The 22459-nt window shown below is 38.8% G+C and overlaps 2 protein-coding genes across 10 annotated transcripts in view; one reads left to right on the top strand and one right to left on the bottom strand.

Annotated features, from left to right (window-relative positions):
• Positions 1-364: 364 nt before the first annotated feature.
• On the bottom strand, positions 365-9727 carry znf277 (zinc finger protein 277). Of its 5 annotated transcripts, none has more exons than XM_058396974.1 (13): positions 9044-9506; positions 8299-8506; positions 7473-7561; positions 7288-7335; positions 5518-5600; positions 4576-4667; positions 4132-4242; positions 3541-3673; positions 3336-3403; positions 3130-3226; positions 2331-2373; positions 2062-2236; positions 369-1311 (listed from the first exon to the last, which is right to left on the bottom strand). In XM_058396974.1, the coding sequence occupies exons 3-13, from the start codon at positions 7555-7557 to the stop codon at positions 1125-1127; spliced, it is 1122 nt and encodes a 373-aa protein (XP_058252957.1). In that variant the 5' UTR covers positions 7558-7561; positions 8299-8506; positions 9044-9506; the 3' UTR covers positions 369-1124. The 5 variants fall into 5 exon arrangements, with proteins under 5 accessions (XP_058252956.1, XP_058252957.1, XP_058252954.1 ...); XM_058396971.1 differs by lacking the exon at positions 9044-9506 and adding an exon at positions 9576-9727 and having other exon boundaries at positions 370-1311; XM_058396972.1 differs by lacking the exons at positions 7288-7335; positions 9044-9506 and adding an exon at positions 9576-9727 and having other exon boundaries at positions 376-1311.
• Positions 9728-9739: 12 nt separating this feature from the next.
• Positions 9740-22459, top strand: part of dock4 (dedicator of cytokinesis 4) — a 124682-nt gene continuing 111962 nt past the window's right edge. For all 5 annotated transcript variants that reach the window (XR_009205309.1, XM_058396963.1, XM_058396964.1 and 2 more), the window contains exon 1: positions 9740-9925. Coding sequence is in view for 4 of the 5 variants with exons in the window: in XM_058396963.1 (XP_058252946.1) it covers positions 9889-9925 (37 nt within the window). In the remaining variant the exon portion in view is untranslated. The remainder of the gene's footprint in view (positions 9926-22459) is intronic.

A 22459-nucleotide genomic window follows, 5' to 3' on the forward strand; every position in this document is an offset into this window, starting at 1 on the left:
ATTAATCCATTAATTAGAAGTTAATTGGTAACGTTGTCTTGTGTATTGAGGTATAAATGTCTGTGTCCTTTCTTTCATATAACATTCTTCAAGCTTATTTTTGTTCTTTATGTAATATCAGGAACCTCTACTGGTTGTTGACAATATTTTTTTGACAATATTATTTCATAAAAAAGATTTACAGCAAAAAACAAGACAGCATTGTGGAAACACTAAATGTTTATTTAGCTCAGGACTGAGAACACACGTCCTAACAACTTATCACGATTTCTGCTCTCAATCCTGAGCTATTTCCATCTTCCCCCAGTGCCTGGGTTCTCCAAAACCATAACCTCACACTCAGCTGTTCAGAGGAGTTTGGAGGGTTTACACAAAAATGCTGGTGTTTGTTGGCTACACAAAGCAAGACATCACCTGAGGTTCAGAACAGCGCTCGTGCTCTTGTACACTTTTGTGTCATGTTGATATAGTGTTATGTGAAAATGTTAAAGTTTTTATTTGTGTTCAGTAGAACATACATTTTGCTGAGGCATAAAACAAAAAAATGCAATAAATGAACTAAAATACAAGTTGGAAATTATGTCTCTTTACATCTTAGAAATGAACAAAAGTGCTGAAAGTAAACATTTCAAAAGTCACAGAATAAAGCAATCATCACTCACGAACAGATTCTGTTAAATTACCTTTATTTACATTCCCAACAATTATGAAATTAATGTCATTTTCAATAGAAATGTAACTCAATAATAACGGCTGAACTCTGAGCTGCAGTGAAAAAGCACATTATACAGAATAAAGTGACTGTCTTCATGAAAATGACACTCAACTCAGAGGCACTGCAATCAAAACGATGTAAAAGAGAGAGTTTCTCCTGGAACCGGTCGAGTGTGTATGAGAATTTATATTAGCATGAATTTCTGCATGCATTCAGATAACACAACAGTGCTCCTGTCCTTCAGGCATCGCTGCTAGATGAGAAGCCTGATCATTTCATGAATTTCACTCTCTTATTATCAGTGTACTGCAGTGGAACCCGAGCCTGCTGTGATGGAGAAACCCTACTCATGACAGTGAGCATTTCCAGTGCAAAAGAACAGGAAAGTCTCTGTGTATTGCGCTGGATTTTAATTGGAGCTGCCTCCATTCCTGAGGAGTTTGTTCAGCACACTGCTCTGCTTTAAGGCCTTCAGGTCGGAGATGTCCTCGGCAAACACGGGCACGTCGCAGCTCTGCTCGGCTCCTTCACACTCGCCCTCGCTGTCGGAGAGAGCAGTGAGGAGAGCGTCGTTCTCATATGTGGGGAAATAGTACCTATAAACAAAGAGAGGGGCAGAAAGCATGAGAAAGCATGTGTTCATAAAATACTGTTATACCAGGACAACTACTTCGTCACAGTTTAATACTAGATTGTAGTATGTGCTTGAGGAACTAATAGGTCAGTGTAGTTTCTGAGGTCATTATAGACTTCCTAATTCCTGCACTAATTCCTTCCTGCTGAAAGCTGACCGATGTAACAGCAGTTTAGAAATTTAGTCACATGAAAGCAGTTATTCAATCAAAATATTTGAATTAAATTAAAATAGAATTCAGAATAAAAATGATAACGCTTAAAATTAAGTTTATATACATCCCTAATAAGCAAGCCTGAGGCACCAGGGGCAAGGAAAAACTGCCTGAGACGACATTACTAGAAACCATCCTCATCAAGCCGCTCCTCTGTCCTGAAGACTTCCTAACCACTGGACACTGGAGACTCCTTCCATGAGCCCGCTTAAAGGAAACGTCAACTTGCATACTGTATGATTTTAACCCTTTTATAATTAGTCTTAGGTTAATGCTGACCATACGAATCATTGTGATTGAGCTGTTGCTATAGAAACGATAATATTAGAACTATCAGAGCTGCAGTTGTATAAAATGAGTCCAGACCTTCTGACCAAACAGATTCGACAGACACTTGTGCACAGTCCTAGTCCGTGGTGGATGCTGTGTTATGGTGAGCGCTATAAGTGATTATTAAAAACAGTTAAATGACTGATGTTCAGTGGATTCTTTACTCACTGTGGCTGGTCCCAGTGTGTGCTATCTGGAAGCTGCATCACATGACTGGCCTCCTCCAGGTGCCGCACCACTTCCTCTTTGGTACTGAACTTCCTCTGGCAGCCATAACAGCGGCACTGATGGAGCTCACGGCGGATGTAGTTCACAAGTTTGACCTGCTGGTAAAACTTCAAGTCTGGACAGGAAACAGTATGATGATGCTGTTATCTATAAGGAGCTGCATTCCTGTAAAGACACTCTGAAGACTGGAACTGCGAGACTGTACTTACTGAGATCCGTTTTTGATTTGTGGAGGTCAAATTGATGAGCTTCCTGTAAGAAGAAAAAAATCATAAAAAAATTCTAATGAAGAAGGAATTCATTGTCAAGCTATAACACAGAGCAGTTGAGCTGCTGATTCTGATTAGTAAGGTGTTGATTATTGTCCTATTACCAGCTGCAATGCTTAAATGAATGCAGTATAGCACAAATTAAACACTCCTTGGCCTGATGTTATAGGAAAATAATCAACACCACTGAGGTTCTGATGAGGATTGAATATTTTTAGTCATTGGTTATTTTATTACTAACAATCCCTTGGATCATAACAAGGAAAGAGTTCACATAATTGGAATGATTTAATAATGGTCAAAAAACACGATTCTTGTGAAATCAGAACATGTAGACTCCTCTCCGCTCTGAGGGATGATTTTGTCTAACATCTAGGACTTTTTGCACTGTTTTTTGTTTCCTATGTTTCTGTAAAGCTGCTTGGAGACAATGTTCATTGTTAAAAGCTCTATACAAATAAAATGGAATTGAATTGAATCCTCCTCCTCCAAGTCCTGAAGACTCCTTATGATTTTATGTTTTTAATCCTATAATTAATCCTAGTTTATGTAGAGGGATGATTATTATACAAGTCAGTGTGAATGAGCTGTTGCTATAGAAACGAGAAGGTGTCAACTGCTGTGATTTGAACTGCAGACCGAGAAAATTTATCCACACCTTTTAACCTTCTTCTTAAACGTTCTCAAGCTATATCAAATTCATAATGCATGAAGACTCAGTGGAAATATTAATAATAACCTGCATGTGAGTGTAGATCCTGTCCATGGTTTCTTCTTGCCGGTTACAGAACAGACACACAGCACACACTGGGAGAGCCTGCCAATCAGACCAGTCACTGCACACAACACAACACAGCACTGAAACCTCATGACCACAGCAGATGACCTTATAATGCATGCCTGAGGAATTCAACCTATGGTAGAAAGGCTAAAGGAGGCTCTTACTCATCTTCATCCTCCATCAGCTCCCTGTCATCCTCAGACTGCACTTCCTCCCAGGTCTTCCCCAGCTCCTGCACACAAAAAAGCCTGTCAGCTTGCTCTCTCAAAACAAATCGGCAAAATCTTTGAACATCCGTAATATCGATTACTCTTCATTTACATCCCCCAAGAGAGACTGTATTTTCTAATATTCATGAAAAACCGATACCAAGTAATTGATGACGTAAAAGCGATCGTAGTCGTGATTGCTGGCGTTGATGCGCCTGTGTTGCTTCTTTCTCATGTGATCTTTCAAGGTCGTCTTGTCTCGGAAGACTTTCTCACAGTACAGACATTGCATACTGTCAAAGACAAGAAAATGTACTTAGGTCCATTATACAGGGTGTTTTCGTACTGGGGGAAAAAACACGAATTAGCAAAATGTCTTCTGAAATTTTGCATGCTTAGTTTATATTATATAATTTTTTCAGATGGTCTTTAATAATGCTTTTGTGAAAAGGAAAACATATTGAATAACCCATCTGGAGGTTTCCACAGACCAGATAACCTGTTAATGTATGAAGTATGGTTTGTATATGAAGTTACATTTTGCAAATAAATATTATGAAATATATAAATAGTTTCCCTGTCTTATTTCTCTGCGTATGCAGACTTCAGAACAGCCGGCATGTAGAAGCTGAGCTTTAGAAATATCGCAACCTCTCACAGTCACCAGGAGAGGGCGCTCTACTCAAAGCGTCATTCTTTCCTGGCTCTCAGCAGTGATCTGAGGCAGTGTGTGCAGTAGCTGCAGGATTACCTGTCCAGTTTTCTCTCCAGCGTGTCCAGGAACTGTGTGCAGTAGACGATGTTGTCGGGCAGGCCGATGCTGAACGAGTGCTCTCTGGCCATGTGATTGAGCAGCACGGCTCTAGGGAGGGACGAGAGGAGAAACAATACGGTTTTCAGAGTGTACAGATTGCTGCGTACAACAGTGTTTTTTAATGAGGCGAATCAATAGCAGTAAGAGAGCAGATATTACATTCTGAATTCGATTTATTTACAGGATAGCTTTAGGATTCTGTCATTTATCAAAACCGATTTCTTTCATTTTTTACCTGATAGGATTTTGTTCTTTAAAAAACAAATCTCATCGTTTTTAGTAACAGGGCATGGAAATGAGGACCTCATCAATGTGTTTAATTGCCAGGAATTAGAAAACTGTGTGTGTGTGTGTGTGTGTTTGATTAGCAGCAGCTCCTACCTGTTTCCGGTAAATTCTTCATTACAGAACATGCAGCTCCGCTGAAAGCTGGTATCGTCTCTTTCATTCTGCTGCTGCTCCAGAACCTCCTCCTGCTCAGAGCAAAACCCAATCATTAAAACACATGAACCCTTCACATGTACACAAAAGACTTTTTATTTACACAAGTTTTATTTGCAAATGTACTTTTCTTTAATACGGTTTATTTCAGAAATCTAGATTTATCACACAATATGTTCCGTACAAAAGCCGCGTTATTGTGTGTGATCCAGCACGAGTGTGTGAAGTCGTCTCCGTGTGTACTGCAGGGAACATCTGAGGAAGGTCGCAGCAGTTCGTTCAGCAGCGCCCCGCTATGATGCGGCACGGGCTGCGGTGGTGATGGCAATACAGGGTTGCCTAGCAACGCCATGGCAGATTTTCCCAGAGATGCGTGTGAGGGATGATGCTGTTGACTCATTATAACCCACAGAAACAATGTGTGTGTGTGAGAGTGAGAGAGAGAGAGAGAGAGAGAGAGAGAGAGAGGGAGACTTCTCAGCATGCTAGTAATCACTTTCATATGATTTCCAAGAAATATCAGGTTTTGCAGTTCAGTGCCACAAGGCACGCTGGACCTGTGGAGTTTTTCCACCAGCTCACTGTTCACTTTTAATAGAACTAATTAATTACTAATTAATGCATAAAGAAATGAATGCTTATGAAGAACTACAGTAAATGATTGATAATGTGTTACACATGTTTGTACTAGGGGACAGTGATGTCATGGCCTGAAATTCACAAGAACATGAACCAGAAACCATGAGACCAATCCATAAATAAACGCTCATCTACAACAAAACAGAGCCAGCGATCCACCCCCTTTCATCCGTCACCAGTCTGTAACAAACACCAGAGCAGTGTGATTCGTGAGCAGTGGAGGAAGAATGAATTAACACACACCAGGCGTTTCTGCTGGAGCTCCTCTCGAAGGATTCGGTCCTCGGGCAGAACGTCACACAAGAGGAAGTAGAACTCCTGCAGCTCTGATACACGTACAGGGAGAGAAGTGGTTAGATATACCGGTTAGAAACGTCTAACAGAGTTTTGGAAAAACATAAGAGCCCACTGCCCAATCTCCAGATGTGAACCCTATTGAAAACCTGTGGAATGTCATCAAGAAGAAGATGGATGATCACAAACCATCAAGTAAAGCTGAGCTGTTTGCTTTTTTTGCACAAAGAGTGGTATAAAGTTCCCCAACAGCAATGTGAGAAACTGGTGGAGATCATGGAGCTAAAACACATGCAGATCGGGGTTATTCCACCAAATACTGATCTCTTAATGTTTACACAAAGCATTAACACAATCTGTTTACAAGTTATTTGCATTTTGTTTTATTTGAGTTATTAAAGCTCTGCAGATACTGCATGATCTTGGGTTATTTTGATGTGCTGCCATTTCCTTTAAATATACACTCTAAATAACAATAATTATATTTTATAATTTAGGAGAAATATTGTCAGCAGTTCACAAAAAATGAAACAAAACTCTTCATCTGACCAATACATGAACCTGGAAGAAAAGAACAGAAGAAACTCATTATTTTGCAGTGGGCTCTTATTTTGCTTCTTACTTATTCAGATTCTAATTTTTAAAGGCAAGCACACACAACCTCAGGTACAACAGGCAGTGGAACACCGTCTGGTGCCCTAAAAACACTTAAAAAACTACAGAAGCTAAGGTGGTAATATGATGCATCGTATTTAATTAGCCTTCCAGAATTAATGGCATCTTTTATAATAAATAAGGAAAAATTGATTTAAAAAATTATAAAACAAATAAAATAGAATAGAAAAATAACAAAATATTCGGATAAAATATTTGTCTTTAATCTAACAAAAAAAACCTAATTCATAATACTGTGGTATTATTAAAAAAAATTAAAAAGTGACATACACCGATCGGGTATAACATTATGAATAAGACTGAGTATCTCCTCATCATGGCCCCTGTTAGTGGGTGGGATATATCAGGCAGCAAGTCAACATTTTGTCCTCAAAGTTGATGTTAGAAGCAGGAAAAATGGACAAGCGTAAGGATTTGAGCGAGTTTGATGAAGGGCCAAATTGTGATGGCTAGACCACTGGATCAGAGCATCTCCAAAACTGCAGCTCTTGTGGGGTGTTCCCGGTCTGCAGTGGTCAGTATCTATCAAAAGTGGTCCAAGGAAGGAACAGTGGTGAACCGGTGACAGGGTCATGGGTGGTCAAGGCTCATTGATGCACGTGGGGAGAGAAGGCTGGACCGTGTGATCCGATCCAACAGACGAGCTACTGTTGCTCAAACTGCTGAAGAAGTTAATGCTGTACACCCTTTCATGGAAACGGTATTCCCTGATGGCTGTGGCCTCTTTCAGCAGGATAATGCACCGTGCCACAAAGCAGAAATGGTTCAGGAATGGTTTGGGCTGGACAAACAAGTTCGATCCATGGAGGCCCCACCTCTCAACTTACAGGACTTACAGGATCTGCTGCTAACATTTTGGTGCCAGATCCCAAAGCACACCTTCAGGGATCTAGAGGAGTCCATGCCTCAATTGGTCAGGGCTATTTTGGCAACAAAAGGGTGACCAACACAATATTAGGCTGGTGGTCATAATGTTATGGCTGATCAGTGTATGTGCCAATTATTGATCAATCAATTGCTCTGATTCCCAAGGAATTCAGTTACCTTTGACCATGTCCTGTTTCCCTGAGGTATAAATATGAGCTTTCACACCTGTGTACTCCATTATCATGAGAAATGAGAAAAGGGTCAGTGTTAGAATTGCACAGTTTTTTAAATTAACACTTAAACCCCACTTTCATAACACCAAGCTGCTGAAAGCTTTAAAAGAAACAGGTCTTCTGGCTTACCGGCAGGTCCCTCAGAGTTGGTCTTGATGACACTGCAGAAGTCTGTGATGGGCTGCTCTGTAAACCTTTTCTTCCAGTAAAGCATGTACCTGCAACACAGGAGCAGGATTTTTTCATTACGGCTCGGAATCTAAAGCTATATTTAGCTTCTTGAACTCCCTGGAGCTGCTGGTGGGTCCAGATTTACTCTGTTCCTCACTCTCATGTCTACGTACATTCCCTACCAGCAGTTACTAAGAATATGCTTTAATACAAGTCTTATTCAAGGAAATGTGCAGCCTCAGTGACATGTCCATTGCCAAAAGTTTGACCAAGACTGAAGGCATATTTTTATGATGTAACTGTTACGACAACAGTCCTGGAGAGATGCAGCACTACAGAGATTTGAGCTTTCCTTCTACTAATGCTTTTTTTTTTACTTTCCTGGTATAAATCTACTTTAAACTCTGTCACATTAACACAGAATTGAATCCGTGTGATAACACAGATGTGAACACATCAGAGATTTCACAGTGGCTTCAAGGTGAGTGAATACTTAAACAAGACCATAAATCCATGTGCCATTTCCTGTTTTTTTTATGATTAACTGAAAAATAGTGAATACTTTTGTGCCACTGTAAATCATGTCATGTGATCATCTCTTCATTATTCAGTCACATTGCTGTAAAACCCACAGGAGATAAGTAATAACTGCAGAGTTGCTCCTCCTGGTCAGCTTTCACAAAGCTCACTGAAACATTCATATCCATAACCTCTGACACCTTCAACTTGAAGTTTGGAAAATGTGACCAAAGAAAAAAAATCACAGAATTGTTTCCGGTCATACTTTGGGAAGTCGGCGATGAGTTTGATGTCGGCGATGACCAGTTTGTGCTCCAGCAGCAGGTGCTTCAGGAACTGGTCTTTATCCGTGAGAGGAGCTGTGTGAGAGCACAGGACGCAGCACACCGGGCAATCGTCGCTCGTGGAGATGTTAACGCGAGCATTGAGCTCCTCAGGAAAGCACAGTGGCTCCAGAATACAATCCTGCCCACCTGAAGAGAGGACAGGGTAAGTCCTGCGGATCGGCGTACTATTACAGTGCTTCAAGTTTAAGAAGGTGTGTTACTGTGGGGGAAAACCCAAGAAGGTATGGTGAAGGAAAAACTTTCAGAAATTGTTTTTCACCCCATTATTTTTCCCTCCAACTGATCAGAATGTGATTATTTCGCTCATTAGGTTACAAATCACATACTATGACCTCCAGACTGAATTTTATAATCATACACAGAAGACAAAATGAAAGCGTGAGCGAGAGTCTGATAAAACGGATTGTTTTTCAGACTGAAACCACACTCAGCTAGCACAAAGAACAAGGTGTAAAGGGGTCTAAAATCTGGGAACCTTTTTAACTGTGAACACTAATCAGGAGTCGGCAAGAATCATCACATTTTTCTTTTTCCAGTCGTGACAAAACTGCACAATTCACCTGACTAATTCTACACAATGGCATACAGTCAGCAAATGATGGAATAAAATGAAAGTAAAATATTCTGCTTTACCACAAAGCAACCTCAGATGATGACAGATACCTGTGTCAGCAAAGTCAGAGCACAGATAGAGCTGAAATGTAGGCTAGACTGGTCCACAGGCTTCAAGGATCTATAACCTGAGCTAGAAAGAAATCAGCCCCAGCCTTTCTTCTTCATTCCCCTCTGTCTTATTCATCATATCACTCCTGCTGTTTCACTCTGCTCCAGAAAACCTCCAAACTATTCCGTCCAAAATCGATGTTGTCTTTAAAAGACATGTGGTTAACTGTGCTGTCCATCTCTTTCATACTCCTCAGTAATAAGGAGTTATATTCAGTATCGTTATTAAGGGCGTTATTAACCTTCATGTTCCCTTCCCATTAATGTACAGTTTGAGAGTAATACCACTTTAGCATGTAATGTGGTACTTTAAAATATCAGGAACATGTTGTCATTTTCTTTATTTGTAAACTAAGCTACAGTGCGGAATTACAATATTACAAAACACACAACCGAATCTGACGAAAAAGTGATCAAATATGTAGTTTTTTCACGGCTGTTACTAATAAACACACAGCAGCACGCGCTCTACCTGATAGCTCAGTACTCTCCTTCTCAGCCGCCATGTTCAGCGCAACGCAGTCACGTGACGCATCCGCGCACGCCTTAACCCGTCAGGTCTATGGGACTTGTAGTCTTTTGTGGTGCTTTTGCCCTTCAGTGACTCGCTCTCCCATGATGCATTGCTGTCTGGAGACTGTGCTGTAGGAAGGATGCTGATCTGAGCGTCTGCCCTCGGAACAATACACTGACATCCAGCGTGCCAGCAGTATGGACCGGATCGCCTTTAATTCCCCAGATATACTGCTAACATGAGTGTTCTGTGTTAGACGAGACAAAACAAAATGTGGATACCGACCGAACATGAAAAATATGGCGTGGGTAAGATTACATTTTCATTGTTTGCCGCGTTTTTAATTGGAATAATATCACTGGTGCATCAGTGCAGGTGGGAGAATACGATGGGCGCAGATTAGATCACAGATCAGACCAGGAATCAGACCAGGAATCAGACCCGAGATCAGATGGCCAGTAGCATGCACATGAAATAACAGCTTTTTTTATTTAAAAATAAATTGTGTTTAATCGACATTGGTGCAGAAAATTTCTGATTTTTTTCAGAATTGATTTGATTGGAGTGTTAAATGCAGCAGTAATTACACCAGAGGTGTTTATTTCATTTCATTCAATCTGCATCTTTTTCCTTTGTTCAAGACCCAAAGTGCATCTTTTTTCATTACAGAAAGCAATGATGGTGTTTTTTGTTGTTGTTGTTGTTTAATAGCAAATTTTTAATACCATTTACTCTGGAGGAAATGCCAGACTCGACCAGAAAAGGGACATTAGACATTTACACACATTAAATGTTATGTGTTTATATTGTGTATTTTGTTTTTTATTTATTTTGTCAAACATTTGGAGTAACAGAGATGTAAATCTGGTACATTAACTGAATTTCAAATCTCTAATTGAAATTTAATGGTTGATTCAGTTGAAAGATTGAAAAAATAAAAAATAAAAAATAAACAAATCAGTAAATAAATAAATAAGAGCCACCTAGTTATTCCACTGGCAGAAATACAGAACAATAAACTCACAGAGTATAAAGTCTATAAACTACTGATTAATGATATCATTCCTGATTGATTACTGGACAGATATGAGATCATGTCTCTTACAAGAAGAACCAGTTCAGGGGATTCACGTCACTGGGGGTGAAACTGGGGGTGAAAACATATCCAGTATCCAATTGCCTGTTTTTTATAAGATAAAGATGTGTTACTGGTCCCTAAACTGATTTTTTTTGCTCCAGTTCACTTGACGAAGGCTTTTAACCTCAAATGAATTTTGATACAACAAATTTAGATGATTGATTTTTTTGGTTGCTGTAAAGAATCCACACGCTGCCTGTTGAAGAGCTGAATAAACATCTGCGTCTCATCTTCAATATGGCTATAATATGATGGGTTTCTTCTGTCTTTAGGTATTCCCTCTATATCTCATGTCCAGGGATATTAAACTGACCGGTACAATCAGATCAGACGAGATCGGCGGTCTTGAAAAGGCAGATCGGAAAGCCCGTACACGGTTTTGTGTAGGTGTCCGGCGTGTTTTTGTCTTGATGAAGCTGACAGGTTGAGTGATGAATCTTGTCAGATGGCTGCAGTTGGCTAGATCTGTCAAAATCTGGGCAGAATCTCCTGGAGGCTAGCACTGAGTGGACAGAGTCATCTCACCGCTTATAACAGGAAAAGACAGAGGACACATCGTCCGCTTAGCCTGAGGCTTGCCTGAACAGCTGGTTAACAGTGACATGCTCTTACTGACCCATTTCTTGCCATGTAAGCCCCCTGTGATTTCTGTAGCATTGTAGATTTCTTAAAGACTTGAAGCATCCTTGTTTTTGGATTTGCCATTAGATAAAATTCTGTACTGCATTTACATTTTGTGAAATTATATTAGTGTGTGTTAAACACAGACTGGTGAAGATTATTTTTTATCATTATCAGGACCAAAAAGCCACCATGGCTGCTGTATGTAAGAATCCATGGCTCTTCATCCCAGGATTAATACATAATGATTTGACCTTCACAGCAGGTGACCGAAGTCTTGCGCTGAAGTTGCTTTTTATTGGATGAAGATGTACTTAAGAAAGGATAAAAATCTGATTTTTAAAACTTTTAGATTTTTTTTAATATTCTCATATCTCTCTTTCTTCCCACCTTATCAGACCAACTCAAGCAACTTTAGTGTTTGGTCAGACAGACAGGTCATCTTTCTTTCTTTCTTTCTTTCTTTCTTTCTTTCTTTCTTTCTTTCTTTCTTTCTTTCTTTCTTTCTTTCTTTCTTTCTTTCTTTCTTTCTTTCTTTCTTCAACAAGTTACTTGTTAAAATATTTCAGTAGTCTTACATTGTGTTATAACAAAAAAAACAGACAACAAATCCAATATTTCACTTAGTTAATAATAGTTAATAAAAATGTCATTTAAAATGGAAGACCACTTATATGATTTGCCATCATTTATCAGTTTTTTGTGTAAATTAATTTGTATGTAACTTCACAGGCCAAAAAAAATATTACAGCTTTACAAAAATCTCAATAATTTTTATTCATACTCATCTGTGTTTGTTGATCAAAGCCACCGTCAGATATCATGTGTGTTCACACCACAGCTGATTTAGTAACGCCCACAAAACTCCATAAAAGGCTAAAGTCACAGAAAACTGACCACTGAACAGTGAAAGTGCTGTTGAGTGTCCAGTAATGTTTGTCCTATTCTTATTAGCATTCATGTATGTATTTATCTGGGCTTGCTTTGTGAGGCATTAACTCGAAAGCACTAAATTCCTCAAAATCTTTTTCTGCAAATGAAATAAATAATCTGATTTAAACTTGACAGTCGAGTTCTTTCAGAGAGCCTCTGTGTCTTTGTGATAGAAGAACTGAGTATTTAAGAGGTGACATACAATTTATCTCATTTTATATACAGCTAAGCAGGTGAGGGTTAAGGGCCTTGCTCAGGGGCCCAGCAATGGCAGCTTGGTGGACCTGGGACTCAAACTCACAACCTTCTGATCAGTATTCCAACACCTTGACCACTCAGCTATCATATGCCCAGTTTCATGTGACACGAATCCCAGACTACTATTTTCACATGTAACAGAGATCATAAAAAACTCAGGACTTTCACACACACCAAACTCTCAGCACAGAGAACCGTGTGAGGAAAAGCAGACGAGAATGAAGCAGGACAAGAGAGACACAACATCAGCTAATACTGTCTTCTCTGTCTGTGCATAAATCATGGAATGAAATAGGAAAAAAGGAAAAGCTTCAGTGACGAGTTGAAGTAGGACTCGGAGTGTGTTCAAGCAGAACATACAGAAGTGCTTTTGTGTTAGTGCACACAGCTACTGAAACCTTTATCATTCATGAAATATGGATGGATTCCAGCAGGGATGTACACACACACACACACACACACACACACACACACACACATACATACAGAAGCATGCATACTGTAATCTTGGCTGCTCCTTTTTCTTGCTTGCTGTAAGGATTGATGTGCCATCTGTCTTCTACCGTAGTCCTCACATAACACTGCAGAGCGATCTGGACATTCCTCCATCAAGGGACATTTTCTCCTTCAGTCCAAAAAATGTTTTTGTTTTTTGCAGCTGGAGGAGCCATATGTTGTAAAGTGCACTGGAGCTTTGTAATGGTCAGCAGACTATCATGTACACTATCATGTACACTGACTGAATTTAAGGCTACTTTCACCCCTGATAGTCCACAGCACTGCTGTTCTTTCGTGTGCTATTTGGTTATTTGGATGTTCAGTCTGGAGTACAAGGTCTTGGGGCTTATAGTTTAACTGCTGACTGTTAGTTTAGGTGGTGGAGGGTGTGGGGGTGTGGGGATATGGGGGGAGTACTGTGTTGTGGTAATCTATTTATCTATCTAATTTAACAAAGCAAACAGAAACACAAAAGTGCTGACCTCTGGACATGTAGGTCTAAAAACTCCTTTACGCTTTACTAAGTATCCCATGCACTGTTGTTCTTCTCTTATTGTGCATGGCATGTCTGCAGCTGTACAGCTCTGTCCTTTGGTATGGTTTTTCTTTCTACATAAAAATGCTGCAACACAAAACACACAGCATGTTGGATTCACTTTCTGCACTCAGGTGTCCTTCACTGACCACTTACCTTAACTGAAAAGAATTAATGTTTAGCTCTGGTGTGTTTCCTGCATCAGTGCAGCGGGAACACAGAGGCCACTCAAGGGTGTGGAACAAAACAACCTGTCAGAGAGCGAGGTGGTCCTGGTTACCCTCGAAGGTCTGAAAGAAGAAAGTGAGTCATAAGCTGCAAACCCGGCCACAGGACAGAGCTGTGGCACGGACAGAATGCCTTCTTCATCTTTCTAAAGACAAAAGGGAATGTGAAGAGCGCCAGAGAGGAAAAAACACTAGGGTTCGAATCAAACGGAGTGTATTCTGCATGTTGTTGTGTAATGATTCATTCAACACTCTAACACTCGCCTCTCCAATCACACATCTTCTGACATCTTCCCTCAAGGGAACTAGTTGAATTGAAAGCGTTCATTCATGACCCACTTCACCGGCGGCGTCCCTGAGGAACGTCTAGTCTGCGGTCGCAGATGAAGTGAGGCCTATTCCAACATCCTGATCTCACACTCCTTGGCCGGTGAGAGTGCGTTTATGACAGGAATGTGTGTGGCATGTAGATGAGCCTCTGCTCTTTGTCACATGCTGACTCTGCTCGGGTTTCGCCCTGGCCCGTGGGCAGCCGGACAGGAGGAGGGAGCAAGGGACGTTAAAAGCCAGTGGCACGAACACACACAGGCACTGTTAGAGCTCAGAATTGGGAAGCGTTAGTATACATCAGGGCTGCTGGGGTTAAGGTCACCGTGTGAATACTAATCAGTTATTATTTACTTTTTTATTTTTTTAACATGATGAAGGGAAAGAGCTCAGAATAAAAAGGTGTCATTATATCTCACTTTAATTTCACTTTGTTTTTTAATTAACTATAAAAAGCCAACAACATGCTTATTACACAGAGTATGAACAGGTAATATCTGATAAATGTCCTTGCTTCTCTCAAATGTTTCTATTAAACATTTAGAGCACTCTGTATGCCGGGTATGTGGTCTAATTTGTGTAGTGAGCATAAAGTGAATCAGAAGTGACTTGGAATAAGATGAGCTGAACATAGGGGGGGATTTTCCTGTAGACAGGTAAGCCTGGGGAAATAAATAAAAGTGAATTTTAAAAACATAAGTAAAAGTATTATGAAAGATTATGATATTATCTCCTCATGATTTTCTGAAAATGATCATTATTATTAATTTTCACTCTAGGAGTAGTGTAAATACTGTACATTTGAACATAAAATCCTCAGTTCAGAATGAGAAGGAGTGCATGTGTCTTGTGCCAAAATTTGCTTAGATCACATTTTGTCAAATTCTGCATTCACGCTGAGACCTGGGTCAGTGATAGTGAGTGACACAAGGTCAGTGACACTGACTCCTGAATGAAGTTAAAAACATGTGACAAGAACAGTTAAACAAATCGACAGTAGTATTGTTTTTAAATGAAGTGTTGAATCATAATCTGAGAAATGTTGAGCAGCAGCTGAAGGATATTCAGTGCCATGATGCTGAAGGTTTCAGCGATCGAGGGTTATGCGTGGTGAAGGACTGTGCACCGGCTCACAATAAGACGCTACACTGCCAACTGCTCCTTTATGAGGAAAAGGTGTGAATCCTCATTCTGCAGGATATTGGGTAGTCTGTTAGTCTGTTATTTTATCTCTCACTATTTATCCCTGCTTTGCTTCAGTAACGAATCTCTCTGACCAAAAACCGGCATGGAGACTGTTGCTATGCCGTTTTCAGTGGGAGAGATTTATAGGCCTTTTCTTACCTCTTATCTCTCTGAGGAACATCTTCTGTGTCTCAGCCTGTTGTTCATCAGCCTTGTAGCAGATGCTCCATTTCACCTCTGTGTCTGTCTTCCTGACTCTTTTTTCCTTTAAGCCAGTGAACATAACCTTCTTTTCTCTGCCTGTTTTTTTTTATCCTCCCAGACCCACACATCATGGACGAACACAGAGCAGGTAAAGACATTCAGGGAACAAACCACAGGCCAGAGGTTGAGACAAAACCGAAACAAAAAATAAATGCACTCATTGCTATGAGATTTTTTTATGATGAATTGCCTAGATCTAATCAAACTCAAACCTCAAACCAAATCCTAACACCAGATCATCTCGGCACTCTGTCTTCATGTCGGTTGCAAGCATCACACAATGTAATTGTAATATTCAGATTATTACTCCAGATCCTCCTTTGAATATATTTACAATATTCTTAAATGCCAGCTGCCCTTCTTAACAGTGGTCCAATAATACTTGGACCATAGTCTTGCGAGTCCATGGGCTGTGAAATCTGTCACTTCTCTTACCTCCGTGGACGATCCCCAGCTGACGAGTGCAAGAACCTTTTTGCTTAGCAAGTAATCACCATTTCACTCCTATGCAAAGAAAAGAGAACCGCCTACAGACCATCTGGACTAGAACTATCAGAATGTGGTCAGTCTCAGACGCAGCACATCTCAGCGTGTACACACTCCTGTGTATGAGTTTTTAAATCACTTAGGCAAGGAAACAGGAGTGGGGTCTCAGTGTAGGTCTGACTGAAAGGTTATAAATTCCAGTCCCAGAAGCACCGAGCTTCCAAACTCTCATCTGCTCAGATTTATCCTGTCCCTACTGTAGGTCACTGGAGCCAAATGAGCAAATGTACACACAGATATGCGGACATATACACACGGTCTGCAGGGAGCTGTTCAGAGCTGGATGTAGTCGTTAGGATGAAAAATGTTTGAGTTCTAGTTTATTCAGCAGTTTGAAGCAGTCGGTGTATTCAGGAGGTTCCACACAGGTCTGTGTTGATGGTAGCAGTTTTTATCATCACCTTACCTTAAATATCTCACAGGAAATGGTCAGAAGCTGGGTTTATGTCCATCCACATGTATGACATGACATAACAGTTATATCTAGTCCTGTACATGACATAACAGTTATATCTAGTCCTGTATATGACATAAGAGTTATATCTAGTCCTGTACATGACATAACAGTTATATCTAGTCCTGTACATGACATAACAGTTATATCTAGTCCTGTATATGACATAACAGTTATATCTAGTCCTGTACATGACATAACAGTTATATCTAGTCCTGTATATGACATAAGAGTTATATCTAGTCCTGTACATGACATAAGAGTTATATCTAGTCCTGTACATGACATAACAGTTATATCTAGTCCTGTACATGACATGACATAAGAGTTATATCTAGTCCTGTACATGACATGACATAAGAGTTATATCTAGTCCTGTACATGACATAACAGTTTTATCTAGTCCTGTACATGACATAACAGTTATATCTAGTCCTGTACATGACATGACATAACAGTTATATCTAGTCCTGTACATGACATAACAGTTATATCTAGTCCTGTACATGACATGACATAAGAGTTATATCTAGTCCTGTACATGACATGACATAACAGTTATATCTAGTCCTGTACATGACATAACAGTTATATCTAGTCCTGTATATGACATAAGAGTTATATCTAGTCCTGTACATGACATAACAGTTATATCTAGTCCTGTACATGACATAACAGTTATATCTAGTCCTGTACATGACATAAGAGTTATATCTAGTCCTGTACATGACATGACATAACAGTTATATCTAGTCCTGTACATGACATGACATAACAGTTATATCTAGTCCTGTACATGACATGACATAACAGTTATATCTAGTCCTGTACATGACATGACATAACAGTTATATCTAGTCCTGTACATGACATAACAGTTTTATCTAGTCCTGTACATGACATAACAGTTATATCTAGTCCTGTACATGACATGACATAACAGTTATATCTAGTCCTGTACATGACATAACAGTTATATCTAGTCCTGTACATGACATGACATAAGAGTTATATCTAGTCCTGTACATGACATAACAGTTTTATCTAGTCCTGTACATGACATAACAGTTTTATCTAGTCCTGTACATGACATAACAGTTTTATCTAGTCCTGTACATGACATGACTTAACAGTTATATCTAGTCCTGTACATGACATGACATAACAGTTATATCTAGTCCTGTACATGACATGACATAACAGTTATATCTAGTCCTGTACATGACATAACAGTTATATCTAGTCCTGTACATGACATAACAGTTTTATCTAGTCCTGTACATGACATAACTTAACAGTTATATCTAGCCCTGTACATGACATGACTTAACAGTTATATCTAGTCCTGTACATGACATGACATAACAGTTATATCTAGTCCTGTACATGACATGACATAACAGTTATATCTAGTCCTGTACATGACAGTTATATCTAGTCCTGTACATGACATAACAGTTTTATCTAGTCCTGTACATGACATAACTTAACAGTTATATCTAGCCCTGTACATGACATGACTTAACAGTTATATCTAGTCCTGTACATGACATGACATAACAGTTATATCTAGTCCTGTACATGACATGACATAACAGTTATATCTAGTCCTGTACATGACATAACAGTTTTATCTAGTCCTGTACATGACATGACATAACAGTTATATCTAGTCCTGTACATGACATGACTTAACAGTTATATCTAGCCCTGTACATGACATGACTTAACAGTTATATCTAGTCCTGTACATGACATGACATAAGTTATATCTAGTCCTGTACATGACATGACATAACAGTTATATCTAGTCCTGTACATGACATGACATAACAGTTATATCTAGTCCTGTACATGACATAACAGTTTTATCTAGTCCTGTACATGACATGACATAACAGTTATATCTAGTCCTGTACATGACATAACAGTTTTATCTAGTCCTGTACATGACATGACTTAACAGTTATATCTAGTCCTGTACATGACTTAACAGTTATATCTAGTCCTGTACATGACATAACAGTTTTATCTAGTCCTGTACATGACATGACATAACAGTTATATCTAGTCCTGTACGTGACATGACATAACAGTTATATCTAGTCCTGTACATGACATGACATAACAGTTATATCTAGTCCTGTACATGACATAACAGTTTTATCTAGTCCTGTACATGACATAACAGTTTTATCTAGTCCTGTACATGACATGACAGTTTTATCTAGTCCTGTACATGACATGACATAACAGTTATATCTAGTCCTGTACATGACATAACAGTTTTATCTAGTCCTGTACATGACATAACAGTTATATCTAGTCCTGTACATGACATAACAGTTTTATCTAGTCCTGTACATGACATAACAGTTTTATCTAGTCCTGTACATGACATAACAGTTATATCTAGTCCTGTACATGACATAACAGTTTTATCTAGTCCTGTACATGACATAACATAAGAGTTATATCTAGTCCTGTACATGACATAACAGTTTTATCTAGTCCTGTACATGACATAACAGTTTTATCTAGTCCTGTACATGACATAACAGTTATATCTAGTCCTGTACATGACATAACAGTTTTATCTAGTCCTGTACATGACATGACATAACAGTTATATCTAGTCCTGTACATGACATGACATAAGAGTTATATCTAGTCCTGTACATGACATAACAGTTTTATCTAGTCCTGTACATGACATAACAGTTATATCTAGTCCTGTACATGACATGACATAACAGTTATATCTAGTCCTGTACATGACATAACAGTTATATCTAGTCCTGTACATGACATGACATAAGAGTTATATCTAGTCCTGTACATGACATAACAGTTTTATCTAGTCCTGTACATGACATAACAGTTTTATCTAGTCCTGTACATGACATAACAGTTTTATCTAGTCCTGTACATGACATGACTTAACAGTTATATCTAGTCCTGTACATGACATGACATAACAGTTATATCTAGTCCTGTACATGACATGACATAACAGTTATATCTAGTCCTGTACATGACATAACAGTTATATCTAGTCCTGTACATGACATGACATAACAGTTTTATCTAGTCCTGTACATGACATAACAGTTATATCTAGCCCTGTACATGACATGACTTAACAGTTATATCTAGTCCTGTACATGACATGACATAACAGTTATATCTAGTCCTGTACATGACATGACATAACAGTTATATCTAGTCCTGTACATGACATAACAGTTTTATCTAGTCCTGTACATGACATAACTTAACAGTTATATCTAGCCCTGTACATGTCATGACTTAACAGTTATATCTAGTCCTGTACATGACATGACATAACAGTTATATCTAGTCCTGTACATGACATGACATAACAGTTATATCTAGTCCTGTACATGACAGTTATATCTAGTCCTGTACATGACATGACATAACAGTTATATCTAGTCCTGTACATGACATGACATAACAGTTATATCTAGTCCTGTACATGACATAACAGTTTTATCTAGTCCTGTACATGACATGACTTAACAGTTATATCTAGCCCTGTACATGACATGACTTAACAGTTATATCTAGTCCTGTACATGACATGACATAAGTTATATCTAGTCCTGTACATGACATGACATAACAGTTATATCTAGTCCTGTACATGACATGACATAACAGTTATATCTAGTCCTGTACATGACATAACAGTTTTATCTAGTCCTGTACATGACATGACATAACAGTTATATCTAGTCCTGTACATGACATAACAGTTTTATCTAGTCCTGTACATGACATGACTTAACAGTTATATCTAGTCCTGTACATGACTTAACAGTTATATCTAGTCCTGTACATGACATAACAGTTTTATCTAGTCCTGTACATGACATGACATAACAGTTATATCTAGTCCTGTACGTGACATGACATAACAGTTATATCTAGTCCTGTACATGACATGACATAACAGTTATATCTAGTCCTGTACATGACATAACAGTTTTATCTAGTCCTGTACATGACATAACAGTTATATCTAGTCCTGTACATGACATGACATAACAGTTATATCTAGTCCTGTACATGACATAACAGATTTATCTAGTCCTGTACATGACATAACAGTTATATCTAGTCCTGTACATGACATGACATAACAGTTATATCTAGTCCTGTACATGACATAACAGTTATATCTAGTCCTGTACATGACATGACATAACAGTTATATCTAGTCCTGTACATGACATAACAGTTTTATCTAGTCCTGTACATGACATGACTTAACAGTTATATCTAGTCCTGTACATGACATAACAGTTTTATCTAGTCCTGTACATGACATGACATAACAGTTATATCTAGTCCTGTACGTGACATGACATAACAGTTATATCTAGTCCTGTACATGACATGACATAACAGTTATATCTAGTCCTGTACATGACATAACAGTTTTATCTAGTCCTGTACATGACATAACAGTTTTATCTAGTCCTGTACATGACATAACAGTTATATCTAGTCCTGTACATGACATAACAGTTTTATCTAGTCCTGTACATGACATAACAGTTTTATCTAGTCCTGTACATGACATAACAGTTTTATCTAGTCCTGTACATGACATGACATAACAGTTATATCTAGTCCTGTACATGACATAACAGTTATATCTAGTCCTGTACATGACATAACAGTTATATCTAGTCCTGTACATGACATAACAGTTTTATCTAGTCCTGTACATGACATAACAGTTTTATCTAGTCCTGTATATGACATAACAGTTATATCTAGTCCTGTACATGACATAAGAGTTATATCTAGTCCTGTACATGACATGACATAACAGTTATATCTAGTCCTGTACATGACATGACATAACAGTTATATCTAGTCCTGTACATGACATGACATAACAGTTATATCTAGTCCTGTACATGACATGACATAACAGTTATATCAATCCTGTACATGACATGACATAACAGTTATATCTAGTCCTGGATATGACATGACAGTTATATCTAGTCCTGTACATGACATGACAGTTATGTCTAGCTCTATACATGACATGACATAACAGTTATGTTTATATATATACATGACATTATAAAACAATTATGTCTAGTTCCATAGATGACAACAGTTTTGTCAAATTGCATACATGACATGTTATGTCCAGTCCTGTTCATGACATAACAGTTATGTCTAGCACTGTACACGATATGACAACAGCTATGTCTATCCCTAAACTTGACATTGCGGATATTTCTGTTCCTGTACACTACATGACATAATGGTTATGTCCATCCTTGTATGTGACATAGAACACGGATTAGATCCAGCCTCATGTACAAGAGGACATAACAGTGATGTATAAAGCTGTACATGACATAACAGCCATGTCTAGCCTTGTGCATTACGGTTTTTGTGTGATACAGCAGCACATGGTGCAGCAGGAAGTGTTTCTTCATAGCAGCTCCCTGGTTTGATCAGGTTACTGTATGTGTGTCGCTACAAATGTTCCTCTAGCTCCATGTGGGTTTCCTTTGGGTTATTGGGTTTTCTCCCAGCTCTCATAGTCATGCTTGTAGGTGGATTAGGTATTCAAAACTGACCCTAGTTGTGAAAGTGTGTCCATGTGATCAACCTGCATCCCATCCATGTTGTGCTCCCAGTTCATCCCCAGTGTTCCTCTGTGACCCCGACAAGAATGAAGTAGTTACTGACTGGTCAATGAAGAAAATAGATTTAGGATGTCATCAGGTTCACCATGGCACACATGCATGGCACAACTTCTACAATGGATGTCTGCTCTGAAGACGAAAACAACATGTCCAC

This window comes from Hemibagrus wyckioides, linkage group LG08 (genome assembly GCF_019097595.1).
Source record: "Hemibagrus wyckioides isolate EC202008001 linkage group LG08, SWU_Hwy_1.0, whole genome shotgun sequence".
Taxonomy (NCBI): domain Eukaryota; kingdom Metazoa; phylum Chordata; class Actinopteri; order Siluriformes; family Bagridae; genus Hemibagrus; species Hemibagrus wyckioides.

Excerpts from the sequence above, each read along its gene's own strand:
- znf277 (XM_058396971.1), bottom strand. The coding sequence starts at position 9,609 with ATGGCGGCTGAGAAGGAGAGTACTGAGCTATCAG. Across the intron at positions 7,336-7,472 it reads CAACTCTGAGGGACCTGCCG|GTGTGAAAGCTCATATTTAT; the intron begins GTAAGCCAGAAG and ends TGGAGTACACAG. Across the intron at positions 5,601-7,287 it reads GAAACAGGACATGGTCAAAG|AGCTGCAGGAGTTCTACTTC; the intron begins GTAACTGAATTC and ends TACGTGTATCAG.